At 46.9% G+C, this 26,601-nt stretch overlaps 1 protein-coding gene across 5 annotated transcripts in view; it reads right to left on the bottom strand.

The window, feature by feature from the left end:
• Positions 1-6,522: 6,522 nt before the first annotated feature.
• Positions 6,523-26,601, bottom strand: part of LOC136587205 (metalloreductase STEAP4-like) — a 34,520-nt gene continuing 14,441 nt past the window's right edge. For all 5 annotated transcript variants that reach the window (XM_066585749.1, XM_066585753.1, XM_066585754.1 and 2 more), the window contains 3 exons: positions 13,862-14,386; positions 11,852-12,016; positions 6,523-7,109 (listed from right to left, as the gene is read on the bottom strand). In XM_066585749.1, coding sequence (XP_066441846.1) covers positions 6,840-7,109; positions 11,852-12,016; positions 13,862-14,386 — 960 coding nt within the window. In that variant the 3' untranslated portion in view covers positions 6,523-6,839. The remainder of the gene's footprint in view (positions 7,110-11,851; positions 12,017-13,861; positions 14,387-26,601) is intronic.

The raw sequence follows: 26,601 nt of genomic DNA, 5'->3' as shown, positions 1-26,601 counted from the left end.
GCCAACTGTCTGGCTGCCGCTGTTAGGCTTTGTCTGCTGCTGTCTGATGCATGACGTCATCCTCCGCAACCTGTGTGCCTGGCGTTGTTGGTCCTTGTTTTCTAGCACTTCAGGACTTGTGCCAGCAGCAAGAGCTGGTGCTGCAATCCACAGCTGGGGGTGGTCCCTTGTCAGTGAGCCAGGCCAACCCATGTCTCTACCCCTAGTTCCGGTAGAGACAAGATACACCAGTACCAAGGGGTTGTCCAGTTATTGGAGAACAATTTTTCAATAGGGCTGACCTATTTAAATTATAGCAGTACTTCCCTCTCTGACGCCACCAGGATCCAGCACTGTGGTCCCAGAGTTTGTTGAGACAGCCAACATCACCGATAGTCAGGTGATCGCTGCAACCAATGAGTGGCTTCAGCGTCATGTTCTCGAACTCCTTGCATCATGGTGCTCAGGATGTGAGCACTGATGCCAGGAGAATGAGTGATGTTGTTGCAGTTCTGAGTGATTCCATCACATTATATGTATGTTAAATGCTACGACTAAAAAATACAACTCGTCCTCCAAAAAACAAGCCCCCATGTAGTAGCTAAGTAACCGGAAATATAAAAGTACTATTTTCTGAAAGAGGGGAAGAGAAAAAAAATGAGAGAACGAAAATGGGCTACAGCAGGAAGGGGTTATGGAGCTATTCTTCCCCTAAAACTTTACTTCTAAGGCCTTAGTCAGACGGGCGTTTTTAGCCGCGATTTGCGCATGCGCATGCGTCCGGCGATTTTATAAAACCATTGCTTTGCAATGGTATCGGACACATGAGCGCTTTTTATGCGCTCGTCCGATAAATTATAGAACAGAAATCGCAGATCGCACCTATCTGCGATCTGCGATTCCTGTTCTCTTCTCTATATGAGCTCAATGGGGCCGGCGGCAGCAGCGCCGACCCCATTGAGAACATATAGAATACAAATCATTCTTCTCTGCCACAGCTGTAACAGCTGTGGCAGAGAAGAACGATGTTTGCCCATTGAATTCAATGGAGCGGCAATACAGCCAGCTCCATTGAAAGCAATGGGCTGCCGGCGTGCGCGGGATGAATTGTCGGGAAGGGCTTAAATATATAAGCCCTTCCCTGCAATTCATCCTAAAATGTGTTAAAATAAAAAAAAATTGTATACTCACCTTTCCGCTGCAGCTGGACTCCAGCCGAGGCCGCTGTCAGTTCTCCTGAACTGCTTCTCGGCACTATTTAGCCGGCGGGGCTTTAAAATCCCCGCCTGCTGAATGATCTGCCTCTGATTGGTCACAGCCCTGACCAATCAGAGGCAGGTTTCACTCACACACCCATTCATGAATTCATGAATGGGTGAGTGACTGCTGCCTCTCAGAGCTGAGCCAATCAGGGGCAGGTCTGACTCACATCCATTCATGAATTCATGAATGGGTGTGAGTGAGACATGCCTCTGATTGGCTCAGCGCTGAGCCAATCAGGGGGCAGGTCTGACTCACACCCCCTTCACACCCACTGCAGGATGGCCGCGCGGAGCTCCAGCTGCCGGGAGAAGGTGAGTATATATATATTTTTTATTTTTACACATTTTAGGATAAATTGCAGGGAAGGGCTTATATATTTAAGCCCTTCCCGACAATTCATCCCGGGCTCACCCGCAGCGCATTGCTTTAAATGGAGCGGGCTCTATTGCCGTCTCCATTGAATGCAATGCGCTGGACAGCTCCGGCCCGTTTCTAATGAAACGCGGCTAGGAGCAGATTTTCGGGCGATTTGCGGGCGACTTGCGCGCACCGGTCACGCGATTTGCGGATGCGCATCCGTCATGCGATCCGCAAATCGCGTGAAAAAACGCCCGTGTGACTAAGGCCTTAGGAAGAATAATTACGTACTGAGCACCACATGGCGGCACATTGGGTGCCTATTAGAGATGAGCGCGCATACTCGCTAAGGGCAATTACTCGAGCGAGTATTGTCCTTAGCGAGTACCTGCCCGCTCGGAAAAAAACTAGGTCTTATTTTGGGGGGCTTATATTTCAAGCCTCCCAGAAAATTAGGCTAGGGCTTATTTTCAGAGTAGGCCTTATTTTCATGGAAACAGGGGATAGTATGCCAGTAAATGTATTACGTAGCATGCACTACTGTAACAATCTTGGGAACAACTCTCTCTCCCCTTGTAAGGCTTTAGAAGGGGTCTGTCAGCTGGAACATGATGGATCAATCATGAGTCCATGATGGATCTGTAAAAATATCCGCCATAACGCCAGTATGAGCAGAACTTAAGATGTCATAATTATACCTGTAAACACCTTCTTCCGTACCCCCCTGCGCTCACATCATATTAGGCGTAGCAGTTATTGCATAGAGTGGAACGTGCCGTTCACTTCATTCTGCTTTAATTGCTATTTTTTGTGATTAAAATGACTTAATTTTCACATGATTACTTTTTATGGCTCATAAATATGGATTGCACTTTGCATTTTCCTGCCCGGGGCTGAGCACAGAACATCTGGGATTAGTCTACGATACATAAACCCTAGCTCAGGCTTTGATCTGAGAACTCTTTAAACAATATACAAATTACTTTGGTGTGACATTATAGGTCATTTCCAGCGCACATTTCACATTTAACGCCCTATAAATTACATCCCAAACATTTATCAAGTGTGGCAAAAGCAACAGGAGCCGCCGACGTTTGGGGATATGGATGGAACTTACTGTTCGCATTGTAATATACAATTGGCAAAAAACAACAGCAGCAGAAGTTTTATTGGCTGTCCTACGTGGATGTGAAGAATTCATGACTCTCTCTCCAACGTCGGGCGACGGTTTATGTTATAGATGATCTACAAGTCTGGAATAGGGCCTGCAGCTAGGAATTAGAAATACAAAGTAATTTAAAAGTTGCGAACCATAAAAGCACAGAGCGGTGCTGCAAAGTTTGTGCATGCTCTGGTGAAAACTAGAAGGACGTTCTTCATGATGTTTAACAGACAGGCTTGTACATTACCACATAGCGGCCCACTACAAAATTCAGATCCATCTACACTTGATAGAATGAAATGAAAAATCTATATCTGCCTGCAGTCACCACTAGGGGGAGCTCATTGCATGCAGATTTATAGAGTGACTATTGAATTCCGCTATAATAATCTCCATGTATGATCTCCATCTGTAGGAAAACATCAAGGACCGCATTTAACAAAAATGGCATGATTTACGGCAAAGTGGTTAGCAGGAATTTGTGCCGAATTTATTAAAGCTTGCATGTTTCCTTATAAATTTGACACATTCTATGGTGTTTTCTGGAACTTGTGAAAGGGTCCTTTAGGGTGTTAGGGGGGCCACAGGTAGATGTTTTGATGGAGGCAAGCAGGATCTTGGGGACAATCCATGTAGCCGCCAAAGACTAGGGTATGTTGGGCATCATGAGATCACTCACAGGGGTTGCTTGTGTTCACTTGCAATGGCTAGAGATTAGCAGAGGCTATCACAAAGATGATGCTTCAACACAACTTTATTAACAAGTCAAACTCTTGCAGTAGGAGGCCACTGGGACAGGAGGAGAATAGAAGACGTGGAAGCTGCTTAGGCACTAAACACTAACAGGACTTCTTTTGCAAAGGTCTCGAAGCTTGCACATTCAAGGCAGTTACCACCACCTCATGATACAGCATTCTCCACTTACTTTCGCAAGTCTGCGCAGTACAGACCATGCCTTCTCTTACATCCCTTTCATCACTTTCTGCCTCCTCCGTGACCCACTGCTGCCAATTACATAAAAGAAGAGCAATCATTACACAGATCCCTGTAGTAACATAGTGTTACCACTAGATGTCAGCAGCATCCCAGAGTTTAAATAACATATCACGCATTAATTAGAACATGACTGCTCAAAATTAAAGTAAGCACCCTCTTACACTTGGATGGTAAAAGGGTTGTCTGATTGCCAAACGATTTTTTTAGACATAGCTGCAAATGTGTTATAATAACAAACACAGGGGTACTTACCTCTACTCAGCCCCAACACTGCAGTACCATAGTCCTTCATTTCTTTGTTTTAGACTAGATACCTCTGATTGGCTGTAGAGGTCAAGTGCCATTATCCTGGCATCATAGCGCCCACCATTTGAGCGGTGATACCAGGAGAACGGCACCTGACCACTACATGCTGTGATTGGCTGTAGCAGTCAGATGGTATCTGTTCTACACCGAAGACCAGTGCAGTGCTGGATTGGCGGGGTAGAGAACGGGTAAATATCCCTGATTTTGTTATTTTAATACATTTGAGGCTATACTTAAAAAAAAAAAAAGCATCCGGTAACCAGCAACCCCTATAGTGACCCAGAATCAGAACAGGGAATCAATTTGAGATCAGTTGGGGTTCAAAGCTCCGGGACTCCTGCCGATCAGCTGTTTGAAGTAGGAGCTGCGACACACAGGAGAATACTGTGGCCTTTTCAGTGCATACCAGGCACAGCACTGTACATTTGGTAGTGGTAGTGCCTGGTATAGAAGTTCAATCTCCTTCACTTGACTAAGCTTTTCTTAGGCCATTTGATGAATAAACAGGATGGGAGTCCCAGGCGGTGGACTCTCACAGATCTGATATTGATAACCTATGCTAAGGACATGTCATCAGCATCCTAGTCCTGGAAAAGCCCTTTAAACTTTCAGACAGGCAAAAGGTCTTTTTACATCTGCTGTGAGTATAGATTAGTGCCATAGCTTTGCATCATTTCTCTTCACTCCACTGAATAGCTTTGGGCTAAACTACATCTCACTTTCCAAAATGTTAACACGTGAGAAGAGAAGTCATGTTTCAATGGGACATTTAAAAAACTGGCATAAAAAATAGAAAAATATGGGCCTATGTCTATATTGGGAACGAGGAGAAGTAATTCAGCATTTGTCCCCTGTCACGATGAGCCTTATAATATGATCATATGGGCCTGCCTCCACTGAGTTGACTATAGTATACTATTAAAGGGGTTGTCCCGCGCCGAAACGGGTTTTTTTTTTTCAACCCCCCCCCCGTTCGGCGCGAGACAACCCCGATGCAGGGACGTACAGAAAGCTTACCGGAGCGCTTACCTTAATCCCCGCGCTCCGGTGACTTCTATACTTACCTGTAAGATGGCCGCCGGAATCCTCTTCCTCCGTGGACCGCAGCTCTTCTGTGCGGTCCATTGCCGATTCCAGCCTCCTGATTGGCTGGAATCGGCACGTGACGGGGCGGAGCTACACGGAGCCTGCATTCTGCACGAGCGGCTCCATTGAAGAGAGCAGAAGACCAGGACTGCGCAAGCGCGGCTAATTTGGCCATCGGAGGGCGAAAATTAGTCGGCACCATGGAGACGAGGACGCCAGCAACGGAGCAGGTAAGTATAAAACTTTTTATAACTTCTGTATGGCTCATAATTAATGCACAATGTATATTACAAAGTGCATTAATATGGCCATACAGAAGTGTATAGACCCACTTGCTGCCGCGGGACAACCCCTTTAAGCCCTTGAGGACCAAGCACGGTGAATATACAGCGCTCGGTCCTAAGCTTTAATTCCGACCAATAGCAGAAGTATGGTGTGGGGTTAAAGCTTCTGTTCCTGCAATCAAGCAGGAGCAGGTAGGATCCTCAGCTGTCAGTCACAGCCGGGGACCCGGAGAACAACGGAGAAGCATTTTTTAAATGCTTCTGCTTTCTCCTTTCCAGGCTACATAGCACTCGATGAGCGCTATGTACTAAAGAGTGTGAAAGCGGAAGTATTAGTGCCACTATGCGACCCGGTGAGCATGTGACCGACGGGTGTTCGCCTGTCACAGCAGAATGGCAGTGACTACTAGGGGGCATGTTTTCCCCTGTAACTGGGACTCCTATAGATGCTGCTTCTATGGATGCCCCAACTACAGTGGAAAAGTGTGTAATAAAAAAAAAGACCATGTGAATGACCCCCGGAGGTCTTATATGACGTCATGAGGAACACAGATGGTAAAAAAAATAGATACAAAATTAGAAAAAAGAACACTCACAATAGAACCAAACGCCGCCTAACGGACCCCACTGACTAAAAATAGGGGTCCATTCGGTATCTACTCAGCTGCCCGGCTCATGGACAGAAGATAAGCGCTGCAGGCATCGCATCACTTCAGGGAAGTAGCGATCCTCTACCACAGCTACAGTGGAGTTTACACCTGGCATCGTATTGCACTTGCATGCACCTAGCACGCAGTGCAATACGAAAAAAATGGGCAATGCAAGGCATTCTGAGGGAACGCCCAAAGGTAGGACATGCCGCAATTTTTTCCCATGCCGTGATGAAGGAGAAAAAAATTTAAAAAAATAAAATCGCTCATGTGTATGACCACTTTCAAATGAATGGGGTTTATATTTGTGCAAAATTTGTGCATCTCGCATTGCACAAATCTCGCATGATTTTCGCGGCCGTGTGATGGAAGCCTTAGTTTATGCTTTTACAGAAGAAATAACTCAATGCCTTTTTTTTTAACATAGATGCATTTTATTGAACTGTCTTTAATAAAGAGAAGCTTAAAAATCGGGCTAAAATTCTGTGCCAGTGATGTTTTTTTCTGATATAAATCTCCAAATCCCATTGTTCTGTTCGCACAGCCATAGAATTCTAATACAAATGTAGGACAGACACCTTCTGCTGCCATTAGATGGATATATTATTGAGTACATTGTGATCTGTATGCACTAGTCTGCAGTGAGCGCACCCTTGTGGCGGTTATTTACAGTGAGAATGTAATTTCTAAACTGAGTGACTATATGGATTTGACTTTCAGTTCACCAATTATCCAGTCCATGTGTGAGAAATAACATTAGAGCGCAACATCATAAGTCTTTATCTTTGCTCCTGATTTATTGCTTGAAGGTCTCTCCCAGCCTTGACGGATTTTTGTAATCTTGTTATCAATGCATGGGATGATTAGAATCAGCTTCAGAATGAGGACAATGCATGGGATGACCAGGGAAAGCGTGTATACAGGAGGCATATACCATCTGTATCTATCCAGTAGGAGGAATCTGTTCCAGCCAAAGACCATTGCATGTCCTGTGCAGAGCACCAGGGTCAGATATCCAAGTTTTGACTGAAAAATAAAGAAAACCATTTTCTCGTAGGCAGCTTTCAGATAAGGATATTTCATCTTCGTATTTCGTCCCTGTTTTGCAGACCATAATGCAAAGCTAATGTAGATTTATGTATCTAGTCAGATAGCCGTTACAGGGTGTAACTGGCTTTGGAAACATTGACAAATTCCAATGGTGCAGCAGAGACAAGAAGAAGGGTGATACCGGCACGCTGGACTGAAGGCACAAGCACACCAGTATCGGCACATTCATTTGGCCTTTATTACTAGACTAGTAATTATTAGGAAATTATAGTATCAGTGTTTCTGGTGGCACATCACACATGCAGCTGTGCTACATGGTACATCCATTATGATCCCCACACATCATACACAAAGCTCTACTACATGCATCTTGATTCCCACAAGAGGCAAACACAGCTTGGCTCCTCCCACAGCAGTAATGTCACACAGTTGTATTCTTATTGTGTTACTTTTGTCCTCCTCTTTTCAAGAGCCCTAATTGTGTTGTGTCAGGCTCTGTGTTTAATATATGTTGTAGGACCTTCAATTATGTCACCCGGAGGCTGAATGATGGTGTCACCAACGGTGGAGCATGAGAAGCACTCACATACTCAATGACAAGTGGCCATTAGTAGCTTGACAAATGACAGCAAAATCTTTTAAAAACCGCAGGTAGAGCGGCTAATGTTGCAACAGGGGTCTTTGACCGATCACACGACAAATGTCATGTCGTGATAGTTTGTGCTCTTGAGTCTTGCAGCATGCTCTAGTTTCCTGTGCATGTTCACACCCAAAGTCCTCATAGAAATCAGTGGGGGTGCACAAATTCACACACAATATGCTAAGAGATGCGGGAAACAATGTGTTATATCATTCACACTCATGAACTGGCAAACACTGGCATAACTCAAAAACAGCGGACATAGCTAAGAAACAGACATAAATCAAGACTAACAAATGCCCAAATACGACCAAGCATGCCCGCACGCATAAACAGATGTAAATAGATACAATGTATTGGTTAGTATTTTGGCCGAGATGCTTAAGCCTGCGATCCCACTTCAAGGGTCCTCATTGTCTTGCGGGTCCCTACTCCAACGAGACAATCTATTCCAGGAAACACGTCTGCAATGGTAACATCAGGGACGGCCCCACTCTGGAACCCACATAGACCTAGACGACAAACAAAACACAGCAGGACTGAACACAGCTCACACCAACACGCCAGGGACCCGCACAAAACACAGCACACCATGCACCTCAAATGGGACTGTCCACACCTCACGCCTGGGACTGCCACAGACGCACAGTTACACGATACTGCCCAAATCAAACACACCGAAAACAGAGGAAAAGCCCAGCAGCCCCCAGCAGAGGACCCAGCATACATAAGCAGCAGACCTGGGGGACCAAGTGACCAGAGAAATCCACACTCAGCCAGCCCAACCAACCCCCATCCACGGGGCCGCACTGCTGCAAACCCATGCAGAACAACAGACCCCAGCAGCCCACCCCAAACAGTACCTCCCCCCTAAAGAGGGGCCAACAGAGGCATGCAACAAACAGGGGTCTGAGATCCAGGGGATTGGCTGGCTGGAGATAAAAACATGACTAGAGGCTTCTTCACACAAGTGTGTTTGCATGCGCAGTATGCAGAGAATAGAACCCAGTGTTTGCATTCAGCGCATGTGCAGCTTCCAAGGAGCGAGCCCCAGCCTAGGAGACAGCGGGGTTTAGATGTAGACCTTGTCACAGTGGCTCTACCGTCTCCCACCCGGAGGGTAACCAGGGACACATCCAATGAGCTGAGAGCAGGCTATTAAAGGGGGGTTAACCTTGTATGGTTTACCTTGGTTGTTTGTCACAGGTGACGCCAACGTTCCGTTCTCCGTGGTGACTACTCGATGTCAGAATAAAAGTCCACATGCAGGGTTGAAGTTTAACGGCAAAATCGGGAACGGTCAGTAAAGCCATTTACTTAAACACAACTTGAAATACAGTGCAACACAGTCAACAATTGACATCCACTGGCAGGATACTCAATGCAGGAGAACATGTGGTGCAACAGGGAGGAAACACGGGAGGACAGAGTGACTTACACAGGCCAAGTTATCTGTGTTTTCTCTGTTCACGGTCACCATCTCACAAACACTCACCGACTTTCTACCGGTACACACCCACTGAGGAACGCACCCAGCACTGCACAGTGGGAACTCGCACTAGTTGCGGATTCTTGCTCTTGCGTAGGCCTCCTGTCCATGAGCGATATGTCACTGCGTTATCCGTAGTGATAATCCGTCCGCGGGTAACTCAGTGAACGCTTTCCATAGACTTAACTATGGAAAGCGCAGCCCGACGTCCACGAGTGGTGACTCATAGCAATTCTCTGCTCGCGGGATTCAAATCGCGGCATGCTGCGATTTGCCGCGATTCTCCGCGGTGAGCCTTTCTATCAGATAGGTTTACTGCAGAGACCTGCCATTTCTCCACCCTGCTCCCCCACAGTAGAATATCGTTAGCTATATTCCGCTCGACCGTGCACAGGCAACCTTAATCTTCTAGGAGGGGGAAGAATAAGGGGTCCAAACCACTTGTTCGCTATCCTCTCAGCCTCTTCCGTATTCACTACACACAGACTGAAGGTGCCTGTGTGCAGACCAACTTTTCTCATGTCCAACTAAAAGACCCTCAGACAAGCAAAGACCAAAAAAACCCACACTCATGCACCTTGCATCCACATATATAAAACAAGGTCACATGACACACAAAGAGATACTTTTCCAGACGTAACCAAGAGTGTAACCCTCTCAGTGCTGCAGCTATGCAATACACATCATATTCACTCACATGAAACACATTGACAATACACAGAAACACAAGACTACATAGACCATTCAGAAACATCCAGAAGTTTCCACACATTAACTTCTGGGCACTACACATGCAAAAAAAACCCACAGCGTGCTCTATTTAGGGGCGCATTTGCAAAGGCACCTTAGGAGTCTATGGGGGAATGCATTAATGCACACCAGCTACCTGCGAATTGCTGAATGAACTACACAGGGAAATTAACACACTGGGGACTAATTAAGGCTGCACAGCCTCATATCATGACACAGCATGTAAATGGTCTCCGGTAGTGCAAAAAATAGAGTAAAAAGCGCAGATACTGCAATCTTCACAGCACAAAAAGTTGCGCCATTGTGTGCATTTTTGCACTTACGTTCGAGTCCAGACACCCTATAACCATAAAGCCATTAATTGCAGCATAAAATGCAATATATGTTGTGAGAATGTCCTCCAGGGGAGGGGCGGCAACGACACGCATAAACTCACTGCAGTCTTTATTGCTTGTACAGCACACACGATGCAACAGCAACAGGAAAAAGTCCATATAACACATGCAATTCTGCACCACGCATGATGCTCAGGTCCATGCTAGGTGGTGTTCCACCTCAGGCTGTCAGACATAAAGTCCCCTGTCAACCTCCTGCCTTCCTGGTCTGCACTAGACCCTGGGGCTAGCAGCCCTCCAAGCTCAACTGAGCTGTCTCTTTGGCTCTCTCAGCCAACATCTCCCCTGACTGTAGCAGGAATACACCTCCTGACCACACCTGTGGGCGTTTTTGCTTTTCTCAGGCACCAGAATGCCTGTCTGTTGCCCCCTGCAGGCCCTTTTCTGTAGTGCACCTCTACAATGTATAACCATCAATGTTATTGAAAAATGAACATAGTGAAACATACAGGCTGAATTGATTTTGCTATGTCATGAGGAGGGGGAGGAAAGAGGATACAAATAAAAAAAAGAACAAAATATTTATATATTTTATATACATTTTTCTGAGCCCTGCCTCCATGCACTCATTCACACTATTAATGTATGTAATTTGAAGATCCAGTAGGTGTTGTTTTTACTGTAAATATCTATTATGCACATTTGAAAGGAACAATTCAATAGCAGTAATGGAAATGTGCCTAAAATCGGAGTTATGTGCCAACGTAAAATGTGATACACTGAGCAGAGCATGATTATTGGCTATATTAGACCTATGTTCGGTCAAGTACGTAGGGGCTGTATATTTCTGCTATGTTAGTTGTTTCGTAATAAAGGCTAGATGAAGGTGCCAGTACGGCGCTGAAACACATGGCCGTTGAACTAGTTGTCTCACGTCCCTGTGTCTTCTGTCCAGCGCCCCATTATCCCCCTTCTTCTTGTCCCTGCTGTATCTTCCCATGGGAACTGTTGCTGATCTGTTGGGAAAGCTGCTTCCACTTGTCACAGGTCTTTCACTGTGTTATGCCCTGCACAACCAAGTAATCTTGTAGATATGATACCTTTTAATGGCTAACAAAAATATATGATGTTATAGCGAGCTTTCCAACCTACTTAAGGCTCTTCCTCAGGCATAATCTGAGGAAGAGCCCTAATTAGGTTGGAAAGCTAGCTATAACATCATGTATTTTTGTTAGCCATTAAAAGGTATCATATCTACAAGATTACTTGGTTTCTCTTACTGAGAATAATCACATTTGCTCTACTGGCTAACACCGTACCAAACCTTTTTGGAGTATATAAGTCGTGATCAGTATAGGGTATGATAGTTATTTGCATCATTAGGAAATATCTTGTACATTAGCAGTGGATACACATATCTTTGGCATTTGTTTCTATGTATAGAAGAGATGTTTTTTTTAAAACTTTGGACAGAACATTGGATATAGCAAACGGAAGAACATACCTGGACAAACCTAAATTCTCTCCAGTTGACTGCATTGCTGACAGACGGTAGGGATGTTATTCCCAGGACAACATAGAAGAAAAATCCCAAGATTCCTAGCGCTAAATAGGTGTCACTTCTCCAGGCCAGGGGCTTCTCTAAAGTCCTGGTTATATTCTGCCTTATCTAATAAAAGTAGGAGAAAAATGATTATATGGAGCAAGGCACATGGAAAATCTATCTATCTATCTATCTATCTATCTATCTATCTATCTATCTATCTATCTATCTATCTATCTATCTATCTATCTATCTCATATCTATCTATCTATCTATCTATCTATCTATCTATCTATCTATCTATCTATCTATCTATCTATCTATCTATCTATCTATCTATCTATCTGTCTATCTATCCACACTATCCTACCAAAAGTATTTGGACACTCTATCAGTAGAATGGATTACATCTTACTAGCATGTTATGTGTTTCGCTTAACATGCCTCATTTCAAAGAACATACAGGGTTTATCAAACTACTAATGACCACTTGTCAGTTAGTATGTATGTGAGTGCGTCTGATGCTTCACGCCCTGGTGATGTCATCGAAGGTTCTACAACATATGTAAAACACAGAGCCTGACCGACAGAAGAGCAACACAGTTAAGGCTCTTGAAAAGGGGAGGACAAAAAGAAAGAAAATGAGAATACAACTAATCCGTTACAACTCAGCTGTCCGGACAGAAGACACTGACCTACTGTCGCCGGTAGGCTGAAGGACCTGCGCTGACATCACTGCTGTGGGAGGAGCCACTGTGCAGTTTGGTAGAAAGTACTGTATACCGGATAAGCCGACAACAGCCACAAGAACCTGTAATGACGTCACCGTCATGTAATCACCTGTGTGGGTGGAGTCAGGGATCGCTTGACCGGGGGGGGGGGGGGATACAATACATTATTACTGTATCCAGGAGTCTGGTGATATGTGGAAATCAGCATGAATGTGGATGTAGCGGAGCTGTGTGTATGTGATGTGTGTGAATCAGGATGTAGCAGAGATGCGTGTGTCATGTGCTGTGTGTAATGTGTAGGGTCAGGATGGATGTAGTAGAGCTGTGTGTGTGATGTATGGGGATCATAATGAATGTACCATGTAGCAGAGGTGCGTGTGAATCAGAATGTTGCAGAGCTATGTGTGTCATGTGTGAAGTCAGAATGGATGTAGTTGAGCTGTGTGTATAATGTGCTGAGTGTGTAATGTGTCAGGTCAGCATGGATGTAGTAGAGGTGTGTGTAATGTCTGGGATCAAGATGGATGTAGTAAAGCTGTGTGTGTAATTTGTGGGAATCAGTATGGGTGTAGTAGAGCTGTGTTTGAAATGTGTGGGAATCAGTATGGGTGTAGTAGATCTGTGTGTGTAATGTGTGGGAATCAGGAGGGATGTAGTAGAGCTGTGTGTGTAATGTGTGGGAATCAGTATGGGTGTAGCAGAGCTGAGTATGTAATGTGTGGGAATCACTATGGGTGTAGTAAAGCTGTGTGTGTAATGTATGGCAATCAGGATGGTTGTAGTAGAGCTGTGAGTATAATGTGCTGTGTGTGTAACTTTAGATTTGTGCTCCCATTCATGCATTTTTACAGCGCCGGCGAGCGCATGTAAAAACGCCTACGCTCGTGGGAAAGAGCCTTAAGGAGAAACGGTACCCTTTTCCTGACCAAGGTAGGATGACTGCTGCAAACTTTTCTCTACAGATCAGGAATTGGCAGAACAGTATTAGGATCTGTCGTCAGTGTGAAAAACTCAGGATTTTAGGGTTCTTTTTAAATATAGATTGTGACCCCCCTCCCCCCAAAAAGTCACCAGATATTCTTCAAAACCATGTTCAACACAAAAATGTGATTTATATAATACCGTAGGTATTTTTCTGGTGACACATGCCCCTTAAGTTTTTCTCTATGCTAAACATGTTTTGCCCACAGTACCCCAGTGTATATGTAATAACGCTCGCCTCTACATAGGAATCCATTACCTGGTTGAGTATACTCATGTCTGCCCGGTGCCTCACGCTGTATCGAATTGGAATAACAAGAGTATAAATTGCATGGAGAAAAGCATAAGACAAAGCCACCAGCCCCAGCTGCTTCCTGCATAGCATCCATCCATCTAGCCAGTTGGGAAATCGGCTGTACTTAGTCCCTCTGCATAGCTGAATGATAGCAGCAAAGACCCCGGGAAGATAACACAAAGCCAACAGCATCAGAGAGACGATGGGGAAGACCCTGTTCGGAATGGTGATCATCAGCTGGACTGAGACGTCATTTCCCTTTACAGCGTTGTAGGCGATGTCAACTATGACGCAATACAGAAAGACCAACACGGTCAGACCGCCACAGGTCCATATGGGGAGTCTCCACATCGGAAACAGCTGCAGTGGATAGTCTTCTATTTCCTTGGCCGCTACTAGACATCCCTTGTCTTGTGGTGTTAACCCAATGGCACGGACAATGTCCATTATCTGCTGTTTGGCCTTATTGTCGTCTGAGCAAACAAAGACCTGCAATGGAAACTATACAAGTCAATATAAGTGTTCATTAACCCTAAGAAGGGTAACAGACGATGAATGCTATGCATCACAACCCAATTTCTTCATAGATAGTTGCCCTGAGCTTCACAAGTACAGATGCAGCAGAGTTTAACCCTTTCCAATCCAATTTGTATCCTGGTTTTCCTAGGGGGCTTACTCTTTTTCTGCCGTTATACAACGGCGCTATCTGCTGGCTAAAGCCAGTACTGCATGAAGTGACACGTTGGATAGGCTCCAACAGCAGAGAGGCTGACAATATACAGTAAGAGAACCCCAACGGATGTCTTCCAACATCGGAGCTATACAGCCTTAAATAATAATGTCTTCAGAGGTCAGACAGTGGATTGGAAAGGCTTAAAGCAGTTGCCTGAATTTGAAAAACATTTGTTTTTAACAGCTACCCATTGGATTAAATAACAAAAGAAGTCATTGCATGTCTTCTTTCCCCGAGAAAGTGCTCCGGTGGCACTTCTGGTCTGACAGCGGATGTCAGGTGACCACTCTAGTCGATCAGAGGCTGCAGTGTCACCGCCCGTTCTCCTGGCATCAGCAATCACATCCTGGGCGCCATGATGCCAGGAGTTCGGACCAGTGATGCTGCAGCCTCTGATAGCCTGCAGTGGTCACCTTGCTTTGGCTGTCAGTACAGGCCAGGAGCACCGCGGGAGACTGTGGTTTCTTTTGTTGTTTTATCACATGATAGACGTTACATTTTTTCTTTCAAAGTCGGAAAATCACTTTAAGGATCCTTTTAGACGAGCCGAGTGACGTCACTACTAGCTTGCTCGCTCCCGTGCAGCCTCTCTAGACAGGTAGATGCACTGTTGGCTCGTTCAAACGAGAATCGTTCAGTCCCTATATAAGTGAATGCGAGGGACTGAACAAGAACTGTGTAATCCTTTAAGGACCAGGCTGTTTTGTACCTTAAGGACCAGACACTTTTTAGGGATTTTACCCATGTGGGGGTTTTACTGCCCTATTTTTTCCTTTAGCTATCAACATTATTTTTGCTCTGTTTTTTTTTTCTGTGACATATAGGCCTATTTGTTAAATATCTTTTTCACTGACTTTTTTAAAGTTTTCTAGTTTTATTGGGGGTAAAAAGCTAAAAAAATCATTTTTTAAAAAATTTATAGTTATTTTTCTTTAATTAGTATATTTACACTAAAATAAAGTATGGGAACGGGTTCCTCGTTTTGTTTCGGACGTTTTGATATATAATATGTATGGTTTTGGATTACAGGGTGCATACGGCGACAGTTTTGGTTGGCGTTGGTTTTCGGTTATTTTTAGAGATGAGCAAGCACCAAAATGATCGGGTGCTCGTTACTCGAGCCGAGCTTTTTGTAATGCTTGAGAGCTCGGCTCGAGTAACGAACCCCATTGAAGTCAATGGGAGACTCAAGCATTTTTCTAGGTGCCTGATGCCCTTCCCTGAAAAACCATGAAAAATTGTGTAAAAAACAAACAAAAAAAAGATACTCACCTCCCTTCAGCTGCCGGGCTCAGCCGCGTCTTCTCCACGCTGTCCTTAGCTCTGTAGTGCTGATCTATCAGAAGGCGGGGATTTTAAATCTCCACCTGCTGAAAGAGCTGATTGTGATTGGCTGAGGCGCTCAGCCAATCACAGGCAGCTCTCGCCTGTCATTCATTTGGCGAGAAAATTGAGGAGTCAAAGATGTCTGTATCAACGCCTGCAAGACAAGGCTTGGAGAATCATCATAGCGGTCTCGGCCAGATGAAGAAAAAGGGGAAGTGAATGACTCCAGTCAGAGAGGACTTCACTTGTGATCACTGGATATAATGGTACTGTAATCATTTATATGGTTTGCAAAGTGCCTGTGTAGATCCAGTACATACTGCTATATGGCCACTGTAAGGAGGGTAATATTGGTTTCTTAGAGTGTTTTTTTAAGCAACACTATGGTGGTATTATGTGGTTATGGTCTGGGAGTAATATTTGGCCCTCATAGGCTGGGTTTTCACAGAGCGGAATCCAGACGGAAATCTTGCGGTTTTGCCACAGCAGAGTTTTAGAAGGAGACCTGCGGTGGAGTGGACAGTGCCTGTTAGGTAATGTATGGTGTTTATGTGTTTTTTAACCCCTTAAGGACCAAGGTGTTTTGTACACAGGATTTTACCCATGTGGCAGTTTTACTGCCCCATTTTGTTTCCTTTAGCTACCAAAGTTATTTTTACTGCATTGACATATAGGGCGATTTTTAAAATATCTTTTTCACTGACTTTTTTTCCCGTTTTTTAGTTTTATTGGGGGTAAAATGCTAAAAAAAAAAATGATTTTTTAATAGAGATGAGCGAACACCAAAATGTTCGGGTGTTCGTTATTCGTAACGAACTTCCCGTGATGCTCGAGGGTTCGTTTCGAACAACGAACCCCATTGAAGTCAATGGGCGACCAGAACATTTTTGTATTTCGCCGATGCTCGCTAAGGTTTTCATGTGTGAAAATCTGGGCAATTCAGGAAAGTGATGGGAATGACACAGTGACGGATAGGGCAGGCGAGGGGCTACATGTTGGGCTGCATCTCAAGTTCCCAGGTCCCACTATTAAGCCACAATACCGGCAAGAGTGGGCCCCCCCCCCTCCCAACAACTTTTACTTCTGAAAAGCCCTCATTAGCATGGCATACCTTTGCTAAGCACCACACTACCTCCAACAAAGCACAATCACTGCCTGCATGACACTCCACTGACACTTCTCCTGGGTTACATGCTGCCCAACCGCCCCCCCTCCCCCCCACAGCGCACACCAAAGTGTCCCTGCGCAGCCTTCAGCTGCCCTCATGCCACACCACGCTCATGTCTATTTAGAATTGCGTCTGCCATGACGAGGGACCGCAGGCACACACTGCAGAGGTTGGCACGGCTAGGCAGCGACCCTCTTTAAAAGTGGCGGAGCGATAGCCCACAATGCTGTACAGAAGCAATGAGAAATAGAATCCTGTGCCACCGCCATCAGGAGCTGCACACGTGGGCATAGCAATGGGGAACCTATGTGCCACACACTATTCATTCTGTCAAGGTGTCTGCATGCCCCAGTCAGACCGGGCTTTTTAATTCATAGACACAGGCAGGTACAACTCCCTATTGTGAAGTCCCTGTCGACCCACAGCATGGGTGGCTCCCTGGAACCCACTGGCGGTACACAGAAATATCCCATTGCATTGCCCAACACAGCTGAGGTAGTAATGTCGTGCTTAATGCAGGTGGGCTTCGGCCCACACTGCATGCCCCAGTCTGACTGGGGTTCTTTATAAGTGTACAGATGTAGTAAAAACTCCGTGTGCACCTACAGCATGGGTGGGTGCCAGGAAGCCACCGGCGGTACATAGAAATATCCCATTGCATTGCCCAACACAGCTGAGGTAGTAATGTTGTGCTTAACCCTTTCCAATCCAATTTGTATATGGTTTTCCTAGGGGGCTTACTCTTTTTCTGCTGTTATACAACGGCGCTATATGCTGGCTAAAGCCAGTACTGCATGAGCTGACACGTAGGATAGGCTCCGACAGCAGAGAGGCTGGCAATATACAGTAAGAGAACCCCGACGGACGTCTACCAACAACGGAGCTGTACAGCCTTAAACCCTAATGTCTTCACAGGTCACACAGTGGACTGGAAAGGGTTAATGCAGGTGGGCTTCGGCCCACACTGCATGCCCCAGTCAGACTGGGGTTCTTTACAAGTGGACACATGTAGGTTTAACTCCCTGTGGACCCACTGCCTGGGTGGGTGCCAGGAAGCCACCGGCGGTACACAGAAATATCCCATTGCATTGCCCAACACAGCTGAGGTAGTAATGTCGTGCGTAATGCAGGTGGGCTTCGGCCCACACTGCATGCCCCAGTCAGACTGGGGTTCTTTACAAGTGGACACATGTAGGTTTAACTCCCTGTGGACCCACTGCCTGGGTGGGTGCCAGGAAGCCACCGGCGGTACATAGAAATATCCCATTGCATTGCCCAACACAGCTGAGGTAGTAATGTCGTGCGTAATACAGGTGGGCTTCGGCCCACACTGCATGCCCCAGTCAGACGGGTTCTTTAGAAGTGTACAGAAGTATTAAAAACTCAGTGTGCACCTACAGCATGGGTGGCTCCCTGGAACCCACCGGCGGTACACAAAAATATCCCATTGCATTGCCCAACACAGCTGAGGTAGTAATGTCGTGCGTAATGCAGGTGGGCTTCGGCCCACACTGCATGCCCCAGTCAGACTGGGGTTCTTTACAAGTGGACACATGTAGGTTTAACTCCCTGTGGACCCACTGCCTGGGTGGGTGCCAGGAAGCCACCGGCGGTACATAGAAATATCCCATTGCATTGCCCAACACAGCTGAGGTAGTAATGTCGTGCGTAATACAGGTGGGCTTCGGCCCACACTGCATGCCCCAGTCAGACGGGTTCTTTAGAAGTGTACAGAAGTATTAAAAACTCAGTGTGCACCTACAGCATGGGTGGCTCCCTGGAACCCACCGGCGGTACACAAAAATATCCCATTGCATTGCCCAACACAGCTGAGGTAACGTCAGCTGTAATGCAGGTGGGCTAAAAATTAATTTGATTACACTGTAGGCGAGGGCCCACAAAAATTGCTGTATCAACAGTACTAATGTACATCCCAAAAATTGGCCATGGCCAGCCAAGAGGGCAGGTGAAACCCATTAATCGCTTTGGTTAATGTGGCTTAAGTGGTAACTAGGCCTGGAGGCAGCCCAGTGTAACGAAAAATTGGTTCAAGTTAAAGTTCCAATGCTTTTAAGCGCATTGAAACTTATAAAAATTGTTCAGAAAAATAATTTGAGTGAGCCTTGTGGCCCTAAGAAAAATTGCCCGTTCAGCGTGATTACGTGAGGTTTCAGGAGGAGGAGCAGGAGGAGGAGGAGGAGGAATATTAGACACAGATTGATGAAGCAGAAATGTCCCCGTTTTGGATGGTGAGAGAGAACGTAGCTTCCATCCGCGGGTGCAGCCTACGTATTGCTTACGTATCGCTGCTGTCCGCTGGTGGAGAACAGAAGTCTGGCGAAATCCAGCCTTTGTTCATCTTGATGAGTGTTAGCCTGTCGGCACTGTCGGTTGACAAGCGGCTACGCTTATCTGTGATGATTCCCCCAGCCGCACTAAACACCCTCTCCGACAACACGCTAGCCGCAGGACAAGCAAGCACCTCAAGGGCATACAGGGCTAGTTCAGGCCATGTGTCCAGCTTCGACACCCAGTAGTTGTAGGGGGCAGAGGCGTCACCAAGGATGGTCGTGCGATCCGCTACGTACTCCCTCACCATCCTTTTGCAGTGCTCCCGCCGACTCAGCCGTGACTGGGGAGCGGTGACACAGTCTTGGTGGGGAGCCATAAAGCTGGCCAGGCCCTTAAAGACTGTTGCACTGCCTGGGATGTACATGCTGCTCGATCTACGCACATCCCCTGCAACATGGCCCTCGGAACTGCGCCTTCTGCCACTAGCGCTGTCGGCTGGGAATTTTACCATCAGCTTGTCCGCAAGGGTCCTGTGGTATAGCAACACTCTCGAACCCCTTTCCTCTTCGGGAATCAGAGTGGGCAGGTTCTCCTTATACCGTGGATCGAGCAGTGTGTACACCCGGTAATCCGTAGTGGCCAGAATGCGTGCAACGCGAGGGTCACGAGAAAGGCATCCTAACATGAAGTCAGCCATGTGTGCCAGGGTACCTGTACGCAACACATGGCTGTCTTCACTAGGAAGATCACTTTCAGGATCCTCCTCCTCCTCCTCCTCCTCAGGCCATACACGCTGAAAGGATGACAGGCAATCAGCCGGTGTACCGTCAGCAGCGGGCCAAGCTGTCTCTTCCCCCTCCTCCTCATCCTCCTCATGCTCCTCCTCCTCCTCCTGTACGCGCTGAGAAATAGACAGGAGGGTGCCCTGACTATCCAGCGGCATACTGTCTTCCCCCGCCCCCGTTTCCGAGCGCAAAGCAGCTGCCTTTATGGTTTGCAGGGAATTTCTCAAGATGCATAGCAGAGGAATGGTGACGCTAATGATTGTAGCATCGCCGCTCACCACCTGGGTAGACTCCTCAAAATTACCAAGGACATGGCAGATGTCTGCCAACCAGGCCCACTCTTCTGAAAGGAATTGAGGAGGCTGACTCCCACTGCGCCGCCCATGTTGGAGTTGGTATTCGACTATAGCTCTACGCTGTTCATAGAGCCTGGCCAACATGTGGAGCGTAGAGTTCCACCGTGTGGGCACGTCGCACAGCAGTCGGTGCACTGGCAGCTTAAAGTGATGTTGCAGGGTGCGCAGGGTGGCAGCGTCCGTGTGGGACTTGCGGAAATGTGCGCAGAGCCGGCGCGCCTTTACGAGCAGGTCTGACAAGCGTGGGTAGCTTTTCAGAAACCGCTGAACCACCAAATTAAAGACGTGGGCCAGGCATGGCACGTGCGTGAGGCTGCCGAGCTGCAGAGCCGCCACCAGGTTACGGCCGTTGTCACACACGACCATGCCCGGTTGGAGGCTCAGCGGCGCAAGCCAGCGGTCGGTCTGCTGTGTCAGACCCTGCAGCAGTTCGTGGGCCGTGTGCCTCTTATCGCCTAAGCTGAGTAGTTTCAGCACGGCCTGCTGACGCTTGCCCACCGCTGTGCTGCCACACCGCGCGACACCGACTGCTGGCGACATGCTGCTGCTAACACATCTTGATTGTGAGACAGAGGAGGAGGAGGAGGAGGAGGGTGCTTTAGTGGAGGAAGCATACACCTCCGCAGATACCACCACCGAGCTGGGGCCCGCAATTCTGGGGGTGGGTAGGACGTGAGCGGTCCCAGGCTCTGACTCTGTCCCAGCCTCCACTAAATTCACCCAATGTGCCGTCAGGGAGATGTAGTGGCCCTGCCCGCCTGTGCTTGTCCACGTGTCCGTAGTTAAGTGGACCGTGGCAGTAACCGCGTTGGTGAGGGCGCGCACAATGTTGCGGGAGACGTGGTCGTGCAGGGCTGGGACGGCACATCGGGAAAAGTAGTGGCGACTGGGAACTGAGTAGCGCGGGGCCGCCGCCTCCATGATACTTTTGAAGGACTCCGTTTCCACAACCCTATACGGCAGCATCTCAAGGCTGATGAATTTTGCGATGCGGACGGTTAACGTTTGAGCGTGCGGGTGCGTGGCGGCGTACTTGCGCTTGCGCTCGAACACTTGCGCAAGCGACGGCTGAACGGTGCGCTGAACTACACTGCTGGATGGGGCCGAGGACAGCGGAGATGAGGGTGTGGGTGCAGGCCATGAGGCGGTAGTGCCTGTGTCCTGAGAGGGGGGTTGCATCTCAGTGGCAGGTTGGGGCACAGGGGGAGAGGCAGGGGTGCAAACCGGAGGCGGTGAACGGCCTTTGTCCCACCTTGCGGGGTGCTTGGCCATCATATGTCTGCGCATGGTGGTGGTGGTGAGGCTGTTGGTGTTGGCTCCCCGGCTGAGCTTTGCGCGACAAAGGTTGCACACCACTGTTCGTCGGTCGTCAGGCGTCTCTGTGAAAAACTGCCAGACCTTAGAGCACCTCGGCCTCCGCAGGGTGGCATGGCGCGAGGGGGCGCTTTGGGAAACACTTGGTGGATTATTCGGTCTGGCCCTGCCTCTACCCCTGGCCACTGCACTGCCTCTTGCAACCTGCCCTGCTGATGCCCTTGACTCCCCCTCTGAAGACCTGTCCTCCTGAGTAAGCGTTGCACACCAGGTGGGGTCAGTCACCTCATCGTCCTGCTGCTCTTCCTCCGAATCCTCTGTGCGCTGCTCCCTCGGACTTACTGCCCTTACTACTACCTCACTGCAAGACAACTGTGTCTGATCGTCATCGTCCTCCTCACCCACAGAAAGTTGTTGAGACAGTTGGCGGAAGTCCCCAGCCTCTTCCCCCGGACCCCGGGAACTTTCGAATGGTTGGGCATCAGTGACGATAAACTCCTCTGGTGGGAGAGGAACCGCTGCTGCCCAATCTAAGCAGGGGCCCGAGAACAGTTCCTGGGAGTGTTCCCGCTCCTGAGCAGGTGTCATTGTAGTGGAGTGAGGAGGCTGGGAGGAAGGAGGAGCAGCAGACAGAGGATTCGGATTGGCAGCAGTGGACGGCGCAGAACTGCGGGTAGACGATAGGTTGCTCGAAGCACTTTCTGCCATCCAGGACAGGACCTGCTCACACTGCTCATTTTCTAATAACCGTCTCCCGCGTGGACCCATTAATTGGGCGATGAATGTGGGGACGCCAGAAACGTGCCTCTCTCCTAATCGCGCAGCAGTCGGCTGCGACACACCTGGATCAGGAGCTTGGCCTGTGCCCACACCCTGACTTGGCCCTCCGCGTCCTCGGCCGCGTCCACGTCCTCTAGGCCTACCCCTACCCCTCAGCATGCTGTATTACCAGTGATTTGATTTCACAGGCAGGAAATAAATTGGCGCAAGACTGCAGGCCAAATATAATTTTTGCCCTTTTTGGAAAACGAAAGGCCCCACTGCCTCTAGTGAATGAATTATCTAAGTTTAATAACTGTGCTGTGTCCCTGCTTATGTGTCACAGAACGTGAGGGTAGCAGAGTTATTATAACTCTGGCAGAGCAGGTATTTTTTTCCCAATTAAGGAAAGCAAATGGCGAACCCAGCAGTAAAGCGTAGCTGGGTGCGTATGATTTAGCAATGTTTTTCACGCAGCTCACACGTCTCCACAGGCGTAAGGACGGACAGAGGCTGGACAAATAGATTTGTTTTCAGTTTTTTCCCACCAACAGGCAGCACTGCGTATATTCAATGAACCTGAGAAGTTTAATAACTGTGCTGTGTCCCTGCTTATGTGTCACAGAACGTGAGGGTAGCAGAGTTATTATAACTCTTGGAGAGCAGGTATTTTTTTTCCCAATTAAGGAAAGCAAATGGCGAACCCAGCAGTAAAGCGTAGCTGGGTGCGTATGATTTAGCAATGTTTTTCACGCAGCTCACACGTCTCCACAGGCGTAAGGACGGACAGAGGCAGGACAAATAGATTTGTTTTCAGTTTTTTCCCACCAACAGGCAGCACTGCGTATATTCAATGAACCTGAGAAGTTTAATAACTGTGCTGTGTCCCTGCTTATGTGTCACAGAACGTGAGGGTAGCAGAGTTATTATAACTCTTGGAGAGCAGGTATTTTTTTTCCCAATTAAGGAAAGCAAATGGCGAACCCAGCAGTAAAGCGTAGCTGGCTGCGTATGATTTAGCAATGTTTTTCACGCAGCTCACACGTCTCCACAGGCGTAAGGACGGACACAGGCTGGACAAATAGATTTCTTTTCAGTTTTTTCCCACCAACAGGCAGCACTGCGTATATTCTATGAATAATAACTGTGTTGTGGCCCTGCCTATACAATTCTTTCCCTGCAGTATCAATGGAGGGTGGAATGCTCTGCAGAGGCGATTTTGAGAAGCCCAAAAAAAATGCAGCACAGCTAACAGCAGCCTGGACAGTACTGCACACGGATAAATATGGCCCTAGAAAGGACCGTTGAGGTTCTTGAAGGCTACACTCACTCCTAACACTCTCCCTGCCTATGCAGCACTTCTGTCCCTAATGCCAGGTGCAACGCTCTGCAGAGCCGATTTTGAGAAGAAAAAAAAATCCCACTGCTAACAGCAGCCAACACACAGCTATCAGTGGCCCTAATAAGGACCTTTGGGGGTCTTGAAGCCTACACTAACTACCAATTCTTTCCCTACAGCAGCTCCGGTACAAACAGCACTGTCCCTCATCTAACTCACACCGCATCTGAGGCGAGCCGCGGGAGGGGCCGACTTTTATATTAGGCGAACACCTGATCTCGCCAGCCACTCACAGCAGGGGGGTGGTATAGGGCTTAAACGTTGCAGGGGGAAGTTGTAATGCCTTCCCTGTCTTTCAATTGGCCAGAAAAGCGCGCTAACGTCTCAGGGAAGGAAGTGAAAGTAACCAGAACACCGCATGGTGTTCGTCACGAATAACGAACATCCCGAACACCCTAATATTCGCACGAATATCAAGCTCGGACGAACGCGTTCGCTCATCTCTATTTTTTAAACATTTATAGTTATTTTTTTATTTAGTACATTTATGCTAAAATAAAGTATAGGAATGGGTTCCTCTATTTGTTTCAGACATTTCGATATATAGTATGTATGGTTTTGATTTGTATATATTGTTGTTTTATTCTGTAATTTTGTTTTACTTATGTGTGTAATTATGTTTTTTTACTATCTATGTCCCCATGAATAAGACCTCTGGGGGACATAAATTTTTTATTTTTATTTGACACTTTCCCACTGTAGCTGGGGCATCCATAGGAGCCTAAGTTAAGGGGAAAGCAACCCCTGTAGTGACATTAGTCACTGGCAGAGCTGGCCAGGGTCTAGTATAACCCTCCAGCTCTGCTGTAGCAGGGAACCCCGGCAGTCACATGACAGTTACACTGTACTTTTACTTTCGAGTACACAGCACTCATTCAGCACTGTGTACTCTGGGAAGCAGAAGGCAGGAAGGGTTAGAAACCCCTCCTGCCTTCTTCTCCAAGTTATCAGCTGTTACTTACAGCTGATAACCCGTTCCTGCCTCTGATTGATTGCAGAGCCAGGAGGCTTAAAGCTCCGCCGTAATTTTACTATCGGCAGTGCTTTAAGCCCAGGACCAGTCAACGTAAATTTACGGTGCCTAATCCTTAATGGGTTAAATGCACCAAGGGCTTATTTTAAGGGAAACAGTAAGACTACCTACTGTTAAAGTTGCATCACACCGCACAAAAAACATGATTTCGTGCAATACAATGCAACACAAAGGAAGGCTCCATAGGGAAACATGGGCTACAAAATATTGCAAATCGCAGCAATATTCAGCATGCTGTGATTTTTTTTTCTTGCAATGTAGCAGCCTACTAAACATCGTTAATGTGAAGAAACCCATTGGAAAGCATGGGCTTCACATACATGCAATTTGTAGCACTGCCGCATTGTGAGAAAATCCTGCAAATTTGTTGCCAGTGTGAAAGCGGCCTTACGTTCATGATCTATGATCACATTGCAGCAAAATACTGGGATTAGAGTGAGAAAGCAGTATAGTATGTGACAACCCCGAGAAGAGTAGTGTCGATTTGTCAGATGTTGGTGTGTCCTAGTGTAAGAACACCGTACCTACCGGGCATAGGAGGTTGAGTGCTGGAAATGATGTAGGTAAGGGGAGCAGATAAGTGAGGCCCTAGTGAGAGCAGATGTCTTGCTTACTGTATGCTGTTTATTCAATAAACTAAATAATAACACAGTTTACAACAAACTCCTGAGCTCCCCCTAGTGGTGGCTGCAGGCAGTCAACATCTGATATTTTAAAAATATATTTCTATCCTGAAAAATTGGAAATTTGTATCAGAGACATGAGTTTCACACAATAGGTTTCCCACCTGACTTGTTAATGGTGTCCATGGGAAGCAAGATATGTTTTACATTGCATAGTGTAAGTAATGAAAAATAAATGTAAGAAGTTACATCAAAGATACATTATAAATACGTAACATTTTACATTTGATGACTATGGAGCCATTCTTAGGCAAAGATGAAGCTTCAGGTTAACCATGTAAAATGTACTCTTCTGGGTATACTTGTAGACTTATGATTAGAGAGGAGCAAACTTTTCCAAAGTTCAGTTCAGCTGGTTCACCTCATTTTGTTAAAAAGTTCGAGGAAGAGGAGAAGTTTCTTGTTCTCCTCTGGAAAAGAAAAAAGAAGCCTGGGTGGCTCAGTGGTTAGCATTGTTGCCTTGCAGCACTAGAGCCCTAGGTTCAAATTTGACCAAGGACAACATCTGCATGGAGTTTTTATGTTCTCTTCACGTTTCTTCTCTTCCAGAGAGGAAAGAAGGAGTATGGTGGTTCAGTGGTTAGTGCTGTAATCCTAGGTGCAAATTTGACCATAGACAATATCTGCCTGGAGGTTTCCTATTCCCTGCAGATGTACTCCTTGGTCAAATTTGAACCTACAACCCTAGCATTGCAAGATGACAGTGCTAACCACTGACAGAGTCCAGTGCTTGTTTTATAGTCCTGCAGTTTAGAAGAAATGAACCGCCTGAGGTTTGGGTTCTAGCCACACAGAATTTTTATGAAAGTTTGACCCGAATTCGGGTTCTACATGTTCAGTTCGCTCATATATACTT

The sequence above is a fragment of the Eleutherodactylus coqui genome, chromosome 12, assembly GCF_035609145.1.
Source record: "Eleutherodactylus coqui strain aEleCoq1 chromosome 12, aEleCoq1.hap1, whole genome shotgun sequence".
Classification (NCBI taxonomy): domain Eukaryota; kingdom Metazoa; phylum Chordata; class Amphibia; order Anura; family Eleutherodactylidae; genus Eleutherodactylus; species Eleutherodactylus coqui.
Note: the sequence above shows the minus strand (reverse complement) of the source record. Positions and strands in the feature narration are given on the sequence as shown.